We start from the raw sequence: 15,839 nt of genomic DNA, 5'->3' as shown, positions 1-15,839 counted from the left end.
CCAAGAGCTGAATGCAGTATTGCAGGTGGGGTCTCACGAGAGCCGAGGGGCAGAATCACCTCCCTCAACCTGCTGGCCACACTTCTTTTGATACAGCCCAGGATATGGTTGACTTTCTGGGCTGCAAGTGTACATTGCCAGCTCACGTTGAGCTTCTCATCCACCAGCACTTCCAAGTCCTTTTCCTCAGGGCTGCTCTCAATCCATTCTCCGCCCAGCCTGTACTTGTGCTTGGGATTGCCCCAACCCACGTGCAGGACCTTGCACTTGGCCTTGTTGAACTTCATGAGGTTCTCACAGGCCCACCTCTCCAGCCTGTCAAGATTCCTCTGGATGGCATCCCTTCCCTCCAGTGTGTCCACAACACCACACAACTTGGTGTCATCAGCAAATTTGCTGAGGGTGCACTCGATCCCAACTGTCTATGTTGCCGACAAATGTGTTAAATAGCGCTGGCCCCAGTACTGACCCCTGAGGAACACCACTCATCACTGGCCTCCTCTTGGACATTGAACTGTTGACCACAACTCTTTGAATGCGACCATCCAGCCAGTTCCTTATCCACTGAGTGGTCCATCCATTTGTCAAATCCATGTCTTTCCAGTTTAGAGACAAGGATGTCATGCGGGACGATATCAAATACTTTGGACAAGTCCAGGTAGATGATGTCAGTTGCTCTTGTCAGTTCTTTGAGGAACAGTTCCTTAGTGCAAGCTGAGCAAGGGAAGCTTTGGGTCTTGCTAGGAAAGGCCTAGAAGAGGCAGCAGGCAGGCATATAATGTTAGAGCCCAGGTCAGATCTCCCCTCACTGGGTTTTTTCTAACCTCCATGAAATCAATGGTAAAGCTCTTCCCAGTAGTGATAGAAGTGAGATGAGAATAGGGGACATTTGCACAAGCTTCTGATTTGCTCAGCTTGCCAGAGTATGGCACTCAGTAGCTCACATCTATCCCTGGGGCATTAGCTCTGCAGGATCACTAAATACTGTGCTGGCCCATAGAATGGTGAAACCTCCTCTACTGGCCAAAGAGTGTCCGTGAAGCAGCTGCCTCATTGGTGCTTCTGCTTGCGTAAGGAAAGAAACAAAATGAAGTTCCTGAGAGGTAAGAGGAAAACACTTATATTTAACAGAGCGGAATCACTTCTTTGACACCGTAATTCCTCTGGGGTCCACAGGTCCCAGCGAAGCTTAGTGGGGAACAGCATTTCTGTCCTGTCATGCAGTGCAGGGAGTGCACAGGTATTTCTGGCCTCCTTACTCTGGATCTGCTTTGACCATGCTCTGAAGGCAGGGAGCAAAAGGGAAGAGAATCGTCCTTGTTGGCCATGGTACAAACCAGGCTATAAGGCCTTCAGGTGGGATCTTTTCCTCTGAGCATCTCTCAGCCATTCCTCATTGAACTGTGGAGTCTGGAGCCAAAACTCTGGAGAGTTTCAGTGTGTCTGGAACTTTATAGATTAAGAAAGGGTGATTTGTAAATCCTTACTGGAGAGCTGTTGAAAAATGGAACTGAAGAATGAGTCTTCAGTGATGACTTGGTTTATCTCCCTGCCCTAAAAGTGTAGTAGATCTTCTTTCAAGGCCAAGTGAATCTGAATTTAGTTTTTCTGTGTGATACCTTCTGGCAGTGGTGCTGTTCTGACTCTGGAACTATAAATGCGTCATGGATATCCTGTTTTGCTTAGTGGCTACAGGTGATATGGGTCCTGGTGTTGTGGATCCCAGGGACCTCAGTCCTGGAGGCAGGGAGCACACATGCTTTTTTCTTGAGGGGTAGGAGCAAGGACATGAGCAAAGCACTTTACTACTTATGTTAGTGCCATTTGCTGCAGCTACAAGCATGACCGGTCTGATCAAGGAGATGTAATTGTACCAGAGAGGGATGTGACAAAGCACTTGAGGCAAGAACTTCACTGCAGCTTGTATGAGCACTGATTCTGTCCCTCTTTTTATTCCCCTGCAGAGCATCAATGGAGGCCGCCCGCCGCCCCACTTTGTGTATGATCCATCCACCTTTGCCTTCCGTTCCCTCAGCACCTTGAAGCCGCTGAGCCCAATAGCTCCAGTGGAAGAACCGTCATGTGCCTACTGAAGGAGTTTCTCCAAAAACCTCAGGAACTGTCAACCAACCACCTGCCTGGCAGGGAGAAGGGGAGGTGGTGATACCCAAGGGGGTGGGTGGGAGGAGAAGGGGACAATGACGCATCTTTGCAATATAGCCTCTCTGGCAGCAGGAAGCATGCGGCTTTGCAGCAGTGCCTGTTTTCATACCATTGCCACATCTGAATAGTGGCAAAGGGAGAGAATTTTGTCTTTCAGGGCAAAACAAACCAGTCAGGTCCACAAACTGCAAGGGCAGCTACCAAGGCAGTGTCAAACATGGGGATGGTGGTAATTGAAGATATCCCTGAGGGGTTCAGGGGCTAGTATGGCCTACATAGCAGTAGGGATGAGTGATCAGGGTGATCAGTCTGTTTTCCAAGAGTACCTGGGATGCACCTACAGTGCATTGCTATAGACCTGACCCTTCTCCCATGCAGAAGTGAGCTCAGGATTGGAGATAGAGCCTATACAGGGCTGCTTGCAAAGCAAGATAATCCCTCTCTGTTGTAATTGCATTCACTTCAAGCTCTCTTGAGTGGAAGACCCTCAGAAGGGGTTGGCAGGAGGGGGCAACTGGCACATGTAGCTGCCAGTGTTGCAGTTGGTCTGCTGGCAGCCCAGTGGTATCATCTAAAATGGGATTGAAATGGAAGGCATGAGTCTCCCACTTGTAGGTTGGATGTTAGAATAAAATTCTAGAATGGAAGGTCTGTGTTCAGCCATCCAAGAAAATGCAGTGCCTGCCCTCAGCCCTCTCAGCATCATCAGAGAGAAAAACTTGGGGGTGACTGTGCTCTTGGGTGTTCTCTCTGCTGAGGCTGTCTGTGTTCTGGGATATGCAGCACTTCTCCATAGCATTGTCCCAGTACCCTGCTGCCTTAACATGATGCTGAAGGTCACTGGTACCACCAAACTCAACCAAATCTAATGTCTCCAGCAAGCTTTCCACTCCCCTGTTAATCTGGCTCTTAAAATTCAGGTACTCATATCAGTGGAACAGGTATTCCCAGATGTAGCATGGAGCGGGAGAAAGAAGTCTATTTTCTGACTACCTTTTTGCAGGGTGGAAGAAACAGGAGGGGAGTTTGGGTGAAGCTGTGGAACGTGTCTCCATAGACAGTCCTAAGGCAGTTAGGACCATGCTAGGCCTTGCTGCCACTGGAGTTTGACTGGGATCTGGCCTTGAGGCATGTATGTGTTTTGTGCCACAAGGCAACAGCTAATAAAATAAGCTCTTACCTCCCTTGGTGAGGCAGAGGAAAAAGGTATTTCCCTTGCTGCACCTGGTGGAGAAAGTAACCTCTTTGTCTGGGTGTTCCCCACCTTGGGCCTGTATCTGGCTGAGTGCAAGGGGGAGCAAATAGTTTACTTCTTGTCTGGATCAAGAGGAGAAACTGTGAGTAATATGAAACAATTTTTGTTTTTAAATCTCCACACTGGAGCAGGTCTTTGATGCCACTCTTTGGATGAGACCAATGGTCAGTCCAGCTGCCAGTAGGAGGCCCCACAGTGAACCAGCATTCACTGGTGCTTGCTGTGCCCTTCATTCGAGAGCCTTGGGGAAAGCACAAAGGCCATGTAGGCTTGGGGACCCGAATTCCCCACCCCTACCCTGCTCCCTCCCCACTGCCTCTCTCTCAGGCAGACAGCAGCTGGGCGAGGCGGTGAGGGGGCATCTGTCCTGATGCTGCCCCAGCTCCGCCTGCTTTTTGGCTCAAGAACATCACAGCTGGGTCACCCCCTGCACCAGCACCACCTTTAAGGAGTTGCTTGCATTTGCTGGTGCGTTAGCCCTGGCAGAGCATTGTGGTTCCCTGCAAGAAGTCCTTTCTTCCAACAGAGGCCAATTCCTCTGCTCATTCCTCCTGCCCCTGTAGAGACTCTGCTTACTTGTTTTGATGGCACACCTCAGCTTTTTAACTGCTGCCAGATCAAGCTGATCAGTGCAGGACAGGAAGTGTTGCCCCTTCAGACCAAATCCCTGCGCTCAGGAGAAGGGACAGCTGTAGTCTGGTGCCTGTCTGAGGAGGCACACTCCCCATGCCGACGGCTGGGGTGGCAGCCCCTGCGTGGGCCTGCACCCCCAGGCTTTGCTCAGCGAGAGCTGCCGAGGTGCTCGCCCCCAGAGACTTGTTTCTGCCAGCCCGCGGGTGCGGCAGGCTGCCTTCCCCCGGGTGGGAGCGGGGAACAAGGATGTCCTGCCCATATCGTTGCCTTTTAGTACTTTTGTAACTTTTCTGTCTTTTCTTTTTCAATCAGAAGGAAAATAAAAAAAAAAAAAAATGAAATAAAGCATAACAGCTGCTGTATTTGCATCCCTGGTGGGTGTCATGCATTTGTCATCATCTAGGCGTTTGTGGGCAGGGGTGTAGGAGAGGATGGGGTAGAGCAAGCTATGGCACAGCACTGCCAGTCCCAGGAACTCCCCAATCCCAGGCCATGTCTGTCAGAGAATGGCTTTGAAAATAAACTAGCAAGAGCTTCTCTAAAATGGATGCCAGGCTTTTTGCATATAAGAGAAGCTCCCAGTGCAGCTGCTCCCTTTGAGGCTAGCCCTGATATGGTCTATTGACCCTCACTGGTGCTTCCCTCACCAAGAGGGAAGAGCTTTGGCTTTTGAGTGACCTGCCTATTGCATGGGGGTTGAAAGTGACCTGGTTGGAGGTCTCCATCCCCCCAAAGCAGAAGGGTGGGTGACCACACAGCTGGTCTTCGGCTTGTAATTTTAGCCTCAGTAAATCTTACATCTCTATCCCAAGATTCTCAGTGGCCCTTTTGCGTACAGCTGGAGCACTTGCGCTTCTCTGTAGCTTAACTCTAGCTCATCCCTTCCTCTGGATCTTGCTCTAAAAACTCCATCTCAGTTACTTGTAATGTGCATTCCCCACTCCTTGCTATCTCCTTGAGCTAATTCCTTTCTCTCTTCTGCACTCCTAGCTCTGTGTCTTAACCAGCACCTCACAAGGCTGTTGCCTATGTCGCCTTTTGCAAGGCCCCCCAAGAGATACTAGCTTAAATTCCCAGGAAGCCTTTACTGCTTCCCTCTCCATGCTCTGATCTCCTTCAGGCTTCTTGCCATCTCTCTTATCTTGAAATCCTCCCCTCTCTGTCAGCTGCAGCTTGTTGTTAATTGGCCTTGGCCCATTTTCCAAGGGTTGTAAGGTGGACTTGCTGGCTCCCCTAAGCCCTTTGCTCTCGTACCTCCCATACAGGATTGCCTTTTTCTGTGATGTTTCTTCCAAAACAGCCTGATTGCTCAGCACACCCACCTTTGAGGCCTCAGATGCCTTCCAAAAACACGGTGGCTACTATGGCTGCGCAAACCCTGATCATCTGTAGGCTTCTGCCAGGTCAAGCTGGTTTATAAGTATACAAAGGGATAGAGAGGGATGCATTGACCTTGCGTCAGCCAGGCTGTAGATACGGACAGACACCTATTGCGCCAAAGCCAGAGTACAGCAGGCAGAATGGCAGAAAGTTGGCATAAAGCTTTGCAGTGTGCAGTCAAGTTAACTGGCCAAGCTGAGCTGGGGCGTAGAGCTGCTTGTGGTGCCCCCAGGGCTGTAGTCTGGGCCCTGGCTTGTGTTTGGGTTAAGTTCGATTGTGCCCACCCCTCATCTTCCCTGCAAGCTCGGCCCCCAAGTTAATGACAAAACAGGACAGTTTTTCTGGTAAAACATAGAGTCATAGAATGGTTTGGGTTGGAAGGGGCCTTAAAGATCATCTAGTTCCAACTCCCCTGCCACATGCAGTGACACCTTCTGCTAGATCAGGTTGCTCAAAGCCCCATCCAACCTGGCCTTGAACACCTCCAGGGATGGGGCATCCACAACTTCTCTGGGCAACCTGTTTCAGTGCCTCATCACCCTCATTGTAAAAAATTTCTTCCTTATCTCTAATTGAAATCTCCCCTCTTTCAGTTTAAAGCCATTGCCCCTTGTCCTATCACTACACATCCTTGTAAAAAGTCCCTCTCCAGCTTTTTCCTTTAGGTACCCTTTCCCCTTTTAGGTACTGGAAGACTAAAGAACACCCACGGAGCCTTCTCTTCTCCAGGCTGAACAGCCCCAACTCTCTCAGCCTGTCTTCATAGCAAAGGTGCGTCAGCCCTCGGATTATTTTTGTGGCCCTCCTCTGGACCCACTCCAGCAGCTCCGTGTCCTTCTTGTGTTGGGCACCCTAGAGCTGAACTCAGTACTGCAGGTGGGGTCTCATGAGAGCAGAGGGGCAGAATCACCTCCCTTGACCTGCTGGCCACACTTCTTTGGATGCAGCCCAGGATACAGTTGGCTTTCTGGGTTGCCAGCGCACATTGCCGGCTCATGTTGAGCTTCTCATCCACCAGCACTCCCAAGTCCTTTTCCTCAGGGCTGCTCTCAATCCAGTCATAATGATAAGCCTCAATACGGTGACAACCCTGAAGCTAAAAGAAAGCAGTTAGTCGTATTCACAAGGATCTTATGGGATACTTTTCAGCCGTAGTTGCCAGCATAGCTGACAAAGGAGGCCAAGGACGTTGGCCTCTTTTGGATGCCAGACCCTGGCATGGGTGAATGATTTGCCAAAGAACGCTGCGGAAGCCATCAGCAGAAAGCAGGGAAACGAGAGCTGAGCTGTGGCCTTCTGAAGGCTGCTCCTTGCCATAGTCACTGCACCCCATTGCAGCCTCTGGCATACATCAGTGTGGGGCTGTTCACCTCTGCGGCTTCCAAAACACCTTGTACAAACACTCCCTCCATTGCTGGAGCGGGCAGAGGCGCTGGCAGGGGTGTAATGAAGTGCTTCATGAGTGCAGTCAGCTTGGTGTAGGTCCCTCAGGACCTCTGCTTTGCTGGAGCTCCAGGCTCTAGAGTTAGACCAGGTTTGGGTCATGGCTCGGTGGGGCAGCCTGTAACTTCTAAGCTGAGATCTTTCTCTGCTCTGAGCTGATCTTGCTTGGAGACGTGCAGGTGTTTCCCTTCAGAGCAGAACACCAACCCTGCGAAGAGAGGAGGACTGTTGTGCCACGGTGCAGCCCGGGCGCACTGAGCTCAGCTGTGGTAACCATCTGCAGGAGGGTGAACGGGGACAGGCAGCTGTTTGAAGAGCTTGGCCACAGCTTCTCTGTGATTTAAGTGTGACCGTTTATCCTAATACTGTTCTCCAATTAAAGTAAATTAATTAGGTTAATGCTGTGGCCTTACAAAAATAACAGAGAGGAACCGAGCCCATGGCAGTGGCAAAGCAAGTTGTTATATGTGCACCCTGAGACTCATGAGTCCCTGTGCAGCCAGCACACCGCATCAGCGCTCCCTGTGTTTTCCAGGCATTTCTTTATAGATATGTCACATGATACATATATTTATGTCTCTATATGTTTCATTTGTGCAGAAATCTCTGTGCTCTCACAGTCACCCCCAGGCAGGATGCCCTGTGCTCCCCTGTGTCGTTGTCTGACAGGGCTCGATGTGAAGCCCACCTGTGGCATGCTCACCATCTGTGTGCTACAAAGCATGCTGGTGTTTGGAAAACACACCTACTGCCCCATTTCCACCTGTGTGCTGAGTGCTGACCTGTCTGCCCACGACCATATAGACAAGGAAAACGGGCAAAATCAGCAGCACCGCAGGGCTGGGGTTCTCAGCCCGGGCTAGATGGAGGCCACTGAAACACGGCTTAGCACAGGACCAGCTAAGCAGCAGAATTTCCAGCAGGACGGACCCTCTCCTTCAAACAGCTTAGGACTTTCTATTGCTCTTTCTGAAGCTGTATAGTGTGCCATGGTGAGGCGTGGGGTGGAAGAAGGCGTTCAAGGGTGCGTATCAGGTTAAGGCTGGATGGGGGATGTGCTGATACAGTGTGGGCATAGAGGCACAGAGTGCATTTACAGTTGCATTTATATGATTGTGGCATTTATATTTATGGCACGTTATTTATATTTTAAGTGGAAGGAAGTTTTGGAGGAGTAAAGGCAACGGGCACACATGCGAGTGCGCGCAGGCATGGCAGGGTGGAGGTTGGTGGACGCGCGCCTGGGGCACGGGCAGAAGAGCTTGTGCTGGAGAGGGGCACGAGCGAGGCCGTAGGTGTGTAGGTGTCTGCAGACAGTGATGCACGGAGGATGTACAAACAGGTTACGTGTGCCAAGGCAAAGAGTGGTGAGAGGTGTTTCTTTGCCGTTTCTGCAGTCTCAGCCATTCGTGGTAACGACTGGCAGACTTCTGCAATGCGTCGTGCCAGTCGTGTTTAGGAAAAGCGAAGAAAAAAATACAAACTCCTGATCTGTGTCCTTGAGGCACTTGGGAGCTTTCGCTGTTGAATTAAAAAGAAGCAGGCACCTGGACAACAGTGACTCAAAACAAAGCGACCTCATTACAAAATTGAGTGATTGTACATTGTTCCTTCTCCGACAAGAACTTCGGGGACATCAAACAAAAGTAGCAGGTGGCAGGTTCAAAGCAAACAACCGGAGGCAGATCTGCACGGAGCGTGGGGTTGCACCGGGGAACCCTGTGCCACAGGACGCTGCAGCTGCTCAATATTTACATGGCTCCAAACTTGAAAAGAAAGAAAAACGAAGAAAAATACTCCCCAGGAAACGCTGCACGTGCAAATGCCGCCTCTGGTTGAGGAAGGTGGTGAGGTGGGAGGATTTTCTGGGGTAGGTCACTGTGTGCCAGCCCCGTCTCACCCTTGTCTGGAGCAAGCCGCTCCTGCCAGAGTTCGTGGTGGGCTAGTGGCTCCAAACAGACATGGTCACTCTGATTCATTGCAAAGTGCACTCTTCTTGTTATTAATAAAAGCAGTTTAACCATATTTTGTTTTCTCATACATAATGGATTGATAACAAATGGTCTGGATAAAGCCTGATCCCACTTCCATGGAAGCTTGGGGTAAAACCCCCATTGCCTTCCCAGGAGGTGATACGAGGCCTCAGTGGTGACTTGGCCCTCATGTCTTTGATGGTGAGGTTGAGGATGATGTGGTGCATCAACTGAGCTGCAGTCGTCAGGGAGTAGCTTGAAACCTGGACCCCTAGCTGATCTATCTGCATGGCTGCAAATGGGCATCCTACAGATCCCCTCTGCCCTCAGTGTGTGGGTGCTGGGGCCCTGCTAGGAGGACCCCAGGTCATAGATTCATAGAATCATAGAGTCATAGAATCATAGAATGGTTTGGGTTGGAAGGGATCTCAAAGATCATCTAGATCCAGCCCCCCTGCCATGGGCAGGGACACCCTCATGAGGGCTGCCTGGTGTCCGTCTTGTCCCTCACTACAGCCAGGCTGGGCCTGAACCATCCATGGTCACTATGTGCAGAGGCTGGTCGCAAGGACATAGCTCAGGCTCAGGTTTCCCAAGCACCCCCTCTTAGCGGGTCAGGCTGGTGTCTGTGTGCCATAGGAACAAAAGTGAGTTTGGTTTGAGCTCTGTCTCAGTCTTACAATATGTGTGTTATATACATAATATACTTTTGGGGTGTAGGAATGAGTTAGGAAAGCAAGGAGAAGTGTCCTCCAGGGACTTGTAACCCTCACATGGGAGTGAGCAAGCCAAAGAGGATGCAGCTGAAACAGCAAGGCTCTGCAGAAGAAGTAACATCAGTGACGAGGAGGACATTTAAGCATGTTGGTATCTCACCATTTCCTGAGCTAGATTTTAGTAGGCTTATTCAAGAAAGGGGGTGAGGAAATAGAAGATGTAGACACTTTGAGAGCTAGCTCCGGCTGTAGCTGCACGCCAGCCTGGCAGGACTTGACCACATGTTTTCAGTTAACCCAGGACAGGATGTGCAGATAGCTCCAGACACATGAGGAGCCCAAAAATCTGTTTTCCTTTTTGTGGCTGCTCACATCAGTGCCTGCTATAATAATAGCTCGGTCTGTTAGTGGGTTGGCCGGCACTGGTTGCATGTTCCCATCTGACATGTTCACAGCATAGTAGCTCCAAGGTCAGACGAGTGGAGGAACCGAAAATGCCACGAGAGCGGGGTGCCAAGTGGGCAGATGAACAGAGACAACAAAGCCCCTTTGATGAGGAAAGTGGTCACCATCTGCAGCAGGAGGGAAGCTGCTTTCTACTGAGGGTCCCCTCAGAGCTCTGCTCTCCTCACCCTGGCATGTTCCCCGATGTGGGCTAGCCAGCATGCATCCTCAACATAGCATGGCCTTGGAGCACACCGGCGTGCCACACCGCTGGGTTTCACAGGTGTTTGCTCTCCACTGAGGGATGGTGAGACTTTGGTGCTCTGTATTGCTGGTGTGAGACCTGTCCTTGTGTGCCCACAGTTCTCCTGTTTGTCCACCTGGACCTACTCCTCTTTCCCCTGGCCTCCCTGAATGCGTCTCCTCCACCTGACCATGTCTTTTTCCACTCCTCCCCAGTTTCTTCACTCCCTCTCCCGTTTCAGGTTCCTCTAAGACCCTGCACTGAGCCAGCCCAGAGGCTTTGGTGCTGGGGTCTTGGTGTAATTTCTTGTCCCTCACAAATTTTCTTGTCCTTGTTTCTTTCCTTGACCAGCTTCTTTCAGCCTTTAGTCTCAGCAGCAAGACAGTTTTAATGCAGAGAAAACTACATGCCACTCCTGGAAATGGTTGAAGCATCTTTGCCAAGTTTTTCCAAAAAGCGTACCCAGAGTGTTCCACCCTGGATGGTTTCATTGCCAACTGGTGATATTTGGCAAGACGTTGGCAAAGGTGTCTCCCAACAGAAGGCTGCTCCGCAAACCTGGCCTTGGCAGCATGACCAAGCCAGACACATCAGGGCAAAACCTCGATCACATACAGCTCTTTTGAATCCTGAAAGCCTTTGTCAGATCTTCAGCGCAGAGCCTCCACAGGCCCTCTTCGGGAGAAAGACGTTTTGTCCTTTCCTGGTGTTAAACAGTTCCCCAAAATAAACCCTCTGCTATTTACTGGCATTGTTTTCTTTCTCATGTTGAATGCTGATAAATAATCAGACCCATTATATTATATTCGTGTCTGCTCTGGTAGCAAATGATTACAACAATTACTACCAAATCAAAATGCTTCTGTTTCTCTTGGTGTCATTAGCATGTCCCAAACATTTTGTTCTTGTGGTTTGAAGTGCGGTAATAACATAGTCCAAGCGCAACACCCGGTTGAGCGGAGCTTCCCAGCACAGCAAGCTTCCCAGCCATGAGTGCATCTGAGATGCTGCTAATTTTCAATCACGGTGTCAGATCCTCTTCTACTGCAGGGAGAGCAACTGCTTAGCCTGTGATTTACCCAATTTATTCTGGTAATAACCGGGCTGGCTGTGTAGCCATCTGTCTGCTTTACATGCTCCTCCTCCCCCCCACGCTCCGCCACCATGCAGACCAAGCCGTCTCCGTGTCCTTGTGACAGCAGAGAGAGAAGGCATCGCTTTGCCCTGGCCATGAAGCGGGTCTTCGTGCACTCACAGAAGGGTAGAAATGTTCCCCCCTCTGCTCTGCCCAGAAGCAGCAAGCGATGCTGCCCCTCTCTGCTGGGCTCTGGATGCCAGGGCTGCTATCATTGGTGCCTACTGCAGAGACTTCCACCAGGCAGAGAAGGAAAGATCCCTTTTTAGGTAGGGCATGGTGGGGTATCCAGGTTTCAGCTGCACCCCAGCCCAAGCAAGGGGAGCTACGGCCAGTTTGCGAGGGGAGAACTGGGGCAGGGAGTGGCTAGAGCCACAGGCAGTGGAAAGGTACACAATAGCCTGAAATTGCATCCACTGATATGAAACCCATTGTGGTCACATGGCTCTGTCTGTGAAGAAAAACGCTGTATTGACAGGACCATTACAAAGCCTTTAACTGAAGAGCCAAGTCCTCTCTGCCCTGTGTAATGTTATTCAAACAGACCTGCGCACAACTCCTTCAAAGCAGATGTTAGCCAGGGTGCAGCCCTGGATCAACAGTTGTTCAGGATCAGTATTGCTTGAAACCACAGGGTAAAATCAAATATAAATAGAGCAGAGAGCATTCGAAGCAACTGGGGTCCTGGGGAAGATTCATTCCCCGCAACGAAGCCAAGAAAAGGGGAGACGATGCATCATTTCTGTAATGCAGTGAGGACACGCAGAAGCTGGATTACTCAGAAAACTCTGAGCAGCACGTATGGTTCATATTAAATCATCTAACCTTTCTATCTCCAGTGGTATTTCTGGGGCTTTCATTACTGTGGTGCTCGACAAACCGTAGCCTTGTGATTGCCTCTGGGAGACAATGTTTGAGGTAAATAGGATTTTACTTCTTGTGCACACCAAAATATTGAATTTTCCTGCTATTTTTGAACTGCAGTGGTACTGCACAGAGGCAAGATCCTCCCTTTGGAGCTGAAACACAGAGCAGAATAAGCAAATCATTGCAGTCCTTAGAGAAACTGTTGGTTGCATGAAGGCTTTGCCCCTGCATCTCCAGAGTCTGTCTTGATGGTCCCACTGCAAGGAACATCTTCCCTCCGAGGTGCAGAGTGCACTTCCCTCACTCCCCAGGTTGTTTGTCCATAAACGAAGTATTTGCTACCCAAAATTGTCGGGTTCCCTCAGTGCTGGGAATATGGAGGCTCTGACCGTCCAGGCTTGGCCAAGAGGCAGCTGGGTCAGCAGCTGAGGTGCAGCAATGCGTTAGTCGACCCCTGTCTAACACTGTGCATGGGTTTTGCCCAGAGCCTCAGCTCCCTCTCGTGTTCCCTTGCCATCTGCTTGTCACTCAGCTGCTCCCCTGCCCGGGCGATGCCAAGAGCGGAGCACCTTGGACACGCACCTCAATGCGAGGTCCCTGCAGAGCACCGGCAGCGGGTGCTTGGCAGGACTGGCATCGCTTGCCCACCTCAGGAGCATCACTCGCCTTCGGAGGTGGGTGCTGCCCCGCACTCCCCACGGCTGCTCACAGACTGCAGCCGGCAGTGAGCCTCATGAACGGCCAGAAAGGAAACCATGCTTCTCTGGACGCCTGAAAGGAATTTCTCCTGAGGAGCCGTGGTGCTGGGGCTGCATGTGGGGCACAGGAGGCCGAGCCCGGCACATTCCAGTCTGACATCTTCAGGCTGAGTTTCTGCTCAGGGCGGACTTGGGCTTTACAGCTGTGGCTGAAATGGGAAGGGAAGCAGGTGGCAGAAGTGTCTGTGCTACCCGAAGTGCTTGAGGTAGATACTGCAGAGTGATTAACCGCCCAAATTGATCCACAGGTGACTGCGATCATCTGAAGTGCCAGCTGAAAAAAAGAACATGTCATCTAATTTGTGGGTCATGGGAATCCCATCTCTTTGTGCCTCTGCCCACAGGCAGTGCCATCTGAGGGCATGATCATGGACAAGGTATTTAGACAGGCTTCACACTTTGCATCGCTCCTCCCAGGAGCTTTGTCCATGTGTTGAAGTGTGCTATAGCTGTTCTTCAGCAGCGCAGAGAGCTGGGGCAGTTGAAGGGATTTGCCTAGCGCTGGGTTAAGGTATAGGAGCCTGGACTGCAGCCCTGTCCAGGATGTGCAGGATGAGACCTGAGAGTCCCTCCATACCTCTCCAGCCCCTCTCATGACTGAGAGCAAACCTGGGAACACAGGCCAGGAGGGAGCAAGAGCTGCTCCATCCAGCTCCTCCCATCTGGGCTAATCAGGGGTGACCAAGAACTTCGCGGTAGCCCTCCAAAGGCACCTCGTGGTGCGGAGCTGGGGATGCTGCCAAGGGCTTCTTGCACAACCAGGCCTTTGCTCTTTGAGTGATGCTGGTGCTCTGCGGAGGTGAGACTGACCAAGGCTCTTGGGCTTATTGCACGACTCTGGGAAATGCTCTGGCCACGTGCCATAGACTTTGGTCTTCTCACCTGGGGCCATCTGCTTCCTGGTTGCTTGCAATTGCAAAAGGCTGAGTACCACAGACTGGGTAACTCCTCATCCTGCCTTCCTATCGCATCTTGCAGCTGCTTGGCAAAGCTTTCACCCTTTCCTTACAATAGCCACACAGAAATTCATCTTCTATGACTTGTACAGGTTGGAAACCTCCATCATGCCTTGGAGATGCTGGCATTGCCTCTGGCTGATGGCTGTGCCTCCTATGCAGAGCCAGTTGGTGGCCTGGCCTCAGCGCTCCTCTATAACCGAAGAGAGCAACACATTTGCTTTTGATGCTGGCACAGCTGGACAGTTTATGTACTGCAAAAGAGTGGGGTAGTATTTCTTCCCTCTGAAAAAGGAAAAGTCTCTTATCTCTGAATCACTCCATGGCCTCTCTCTCTATCGGGTAAATAATCTGGGCTCTCTGGGTTTGGGCCAGGAAAAGCAGGGGTGGAAATACACAGGGTGTAGCTCAAGTCATCCTTTCATGTCATGAGCTTGGCTGGGCCAGGCTGTTGGGGACAGAGGAACAGGTCCCATCCCTCTCCTCGTTGCTGTCTGTGTCCAGGAGTCCCATCACAGCTGGCAGCATGGACTCACCCCTGGGTCTGCGAAGGGCAGAAAGACCCTGAGGCCAACGCCAGGCAGATGGGGATGTGCCTGAGCTGAAGTGGCCTTGAACCCGGAATGTCCCTTGAAGACAGTGTACAGAGCACGTGCAGCCACCCCAGGTAGGCAGGTCCCCGTGGTGCCCGCAGGTGACTTGCGCCTCCTGCTCCTCCGGGACTTGCCTGCAGCGGCTGCTTTGTTGAGTCTGAGGCAAAATAGGGAGGGCAGGAGGGTGGCACTGGCCAAGTCGACAAACTGCTGTTCCTACCGTGTAATCCGTTCCCAGAGAGGAAATGCAAACAGTGGAGCCACTTGATTTCTCTTTCCTTTTTTTTTTTTTTCAATAAGACAAAGGGAAGAATGAGCAGCAGAGACCCATCTGCAGCTCAGAGGCACGCGACGAAGCAGTGCCTGCAGCCGAAAGCGGTGCTGGTGCTGACAGGAGAAAGAGGAGACTCTTCACCCCACGGGTTTAGAAACTCTTGGCTCACAAAGCAGGAGGACAAAGTGCATCACCAAAACAGCGCTCCACTTGATGTCTGGGTCGGAGAAGCTCCAGCTGGGCCTGGGCAGCCCCTTCTGCCTGCCCACCCCTTGAGAGCCCGCCAGCAGCTGGGGGCCAAACTGGCATCTCACCCCCGGTGCTGACGGGAAGGTGAAGGGACCGTGGGAAAACCCGTCTCTGGCCGTCTGCTGTCAGCTCGGTGGCTGTTGCAGCATAAAAAATATTTCTTCCCCTGCCCATGCCCTCCCCATCCCTGCCGTGGTCTGCCTCGGCAATGAGAAGGCAGCAGTAACTGGCTGACCCGACCAACCAGGGACTGATGGATGAGCCAACCACCCCGAGCACTGGCTGGACCCAGGGACCGACTACGGATGGGAATTGATCTGGGTAAACTCAATACCATGTTAACCCCATGGTGTGCAAGCAGGATCCCAGCCGTACGGGCACACAAAGTGCCAGCTCTGCTCCATCACGCCTGAAAGTGGTGCCTGGTGCTGCCGGAGCCGTCCCCGTTGCACTGATAGGGTCATAATGCAAAGTCTTCCCTCACCTTCACCCTGGCTCTTCCTGGGCACCCTGCCATGAAAGCAGCCTTTCCCGTGTGCTCCTGTCTGCTGCCCTTGATCACATCATCACAAGGGGAGAAGGTGGGCCTGGTGCTTTCAGGGATCTCAGGGTGCAATGCTGGGCGGTTGCTGGGGTGGGCTCAGAGGGCAGCAGGGCTAGGGAGACTGGCAATCCCTCACCCTACAGTGCTCTGCGTGCCATAAAAAGCCAGCAGCTCATTTTGGTCAAAGCAAACAGGGCATGTTGGAAAAACCT

General features: G+C 51.5%; 1 protein-coding gene across 1 annotated transcript in view; it reads left to right on the top strand.

Annotated features, from left to right (window-relative positions):
• LOC104375982 (uncharacterized) overlaps nucleotides 1-2,146 on the top strand; it is a 61,345-nt gene extending 59,199 nt beyond the window's left edge. The window contains exon 5 of the mRNA XM_009982463.2: nucleotides 1,965-2,146. Within this exon, the coding sequence (XP_009980765.1) occupies nucleotides 1,965-2,093 (129 nt within the window). The 3' untranslated portion in view covers nucleotides 2,094-2,146. The remainder of the gene's footprint in view (nucleotides 1-1,964) is intronic.
• The last annotated feature ends 13,693 nt before the right edge of the window (nucleotides 2,147-15,839 follow it).

The sequence above is a fragment of the Tauraco erythrolophus genome, chromosome 2, assembly GCF_009769465.1.
Source record: "Tauraco erythrolophus isolate bTauEry1 chromosome 2, bTauEry1.pri, whole genome shotgun sequence".
NCBI lineage: Eukaryota > Metazoa > Chordata > Aves > Musophagiformes > Musophagidae > Tauraco > Tauraco erythrolophus.
The sequence above is the reverse complement of the archived record's forward strand: the minus strand, read 5'-3'. Positions and strand labels throughout refer to the sequence as shown.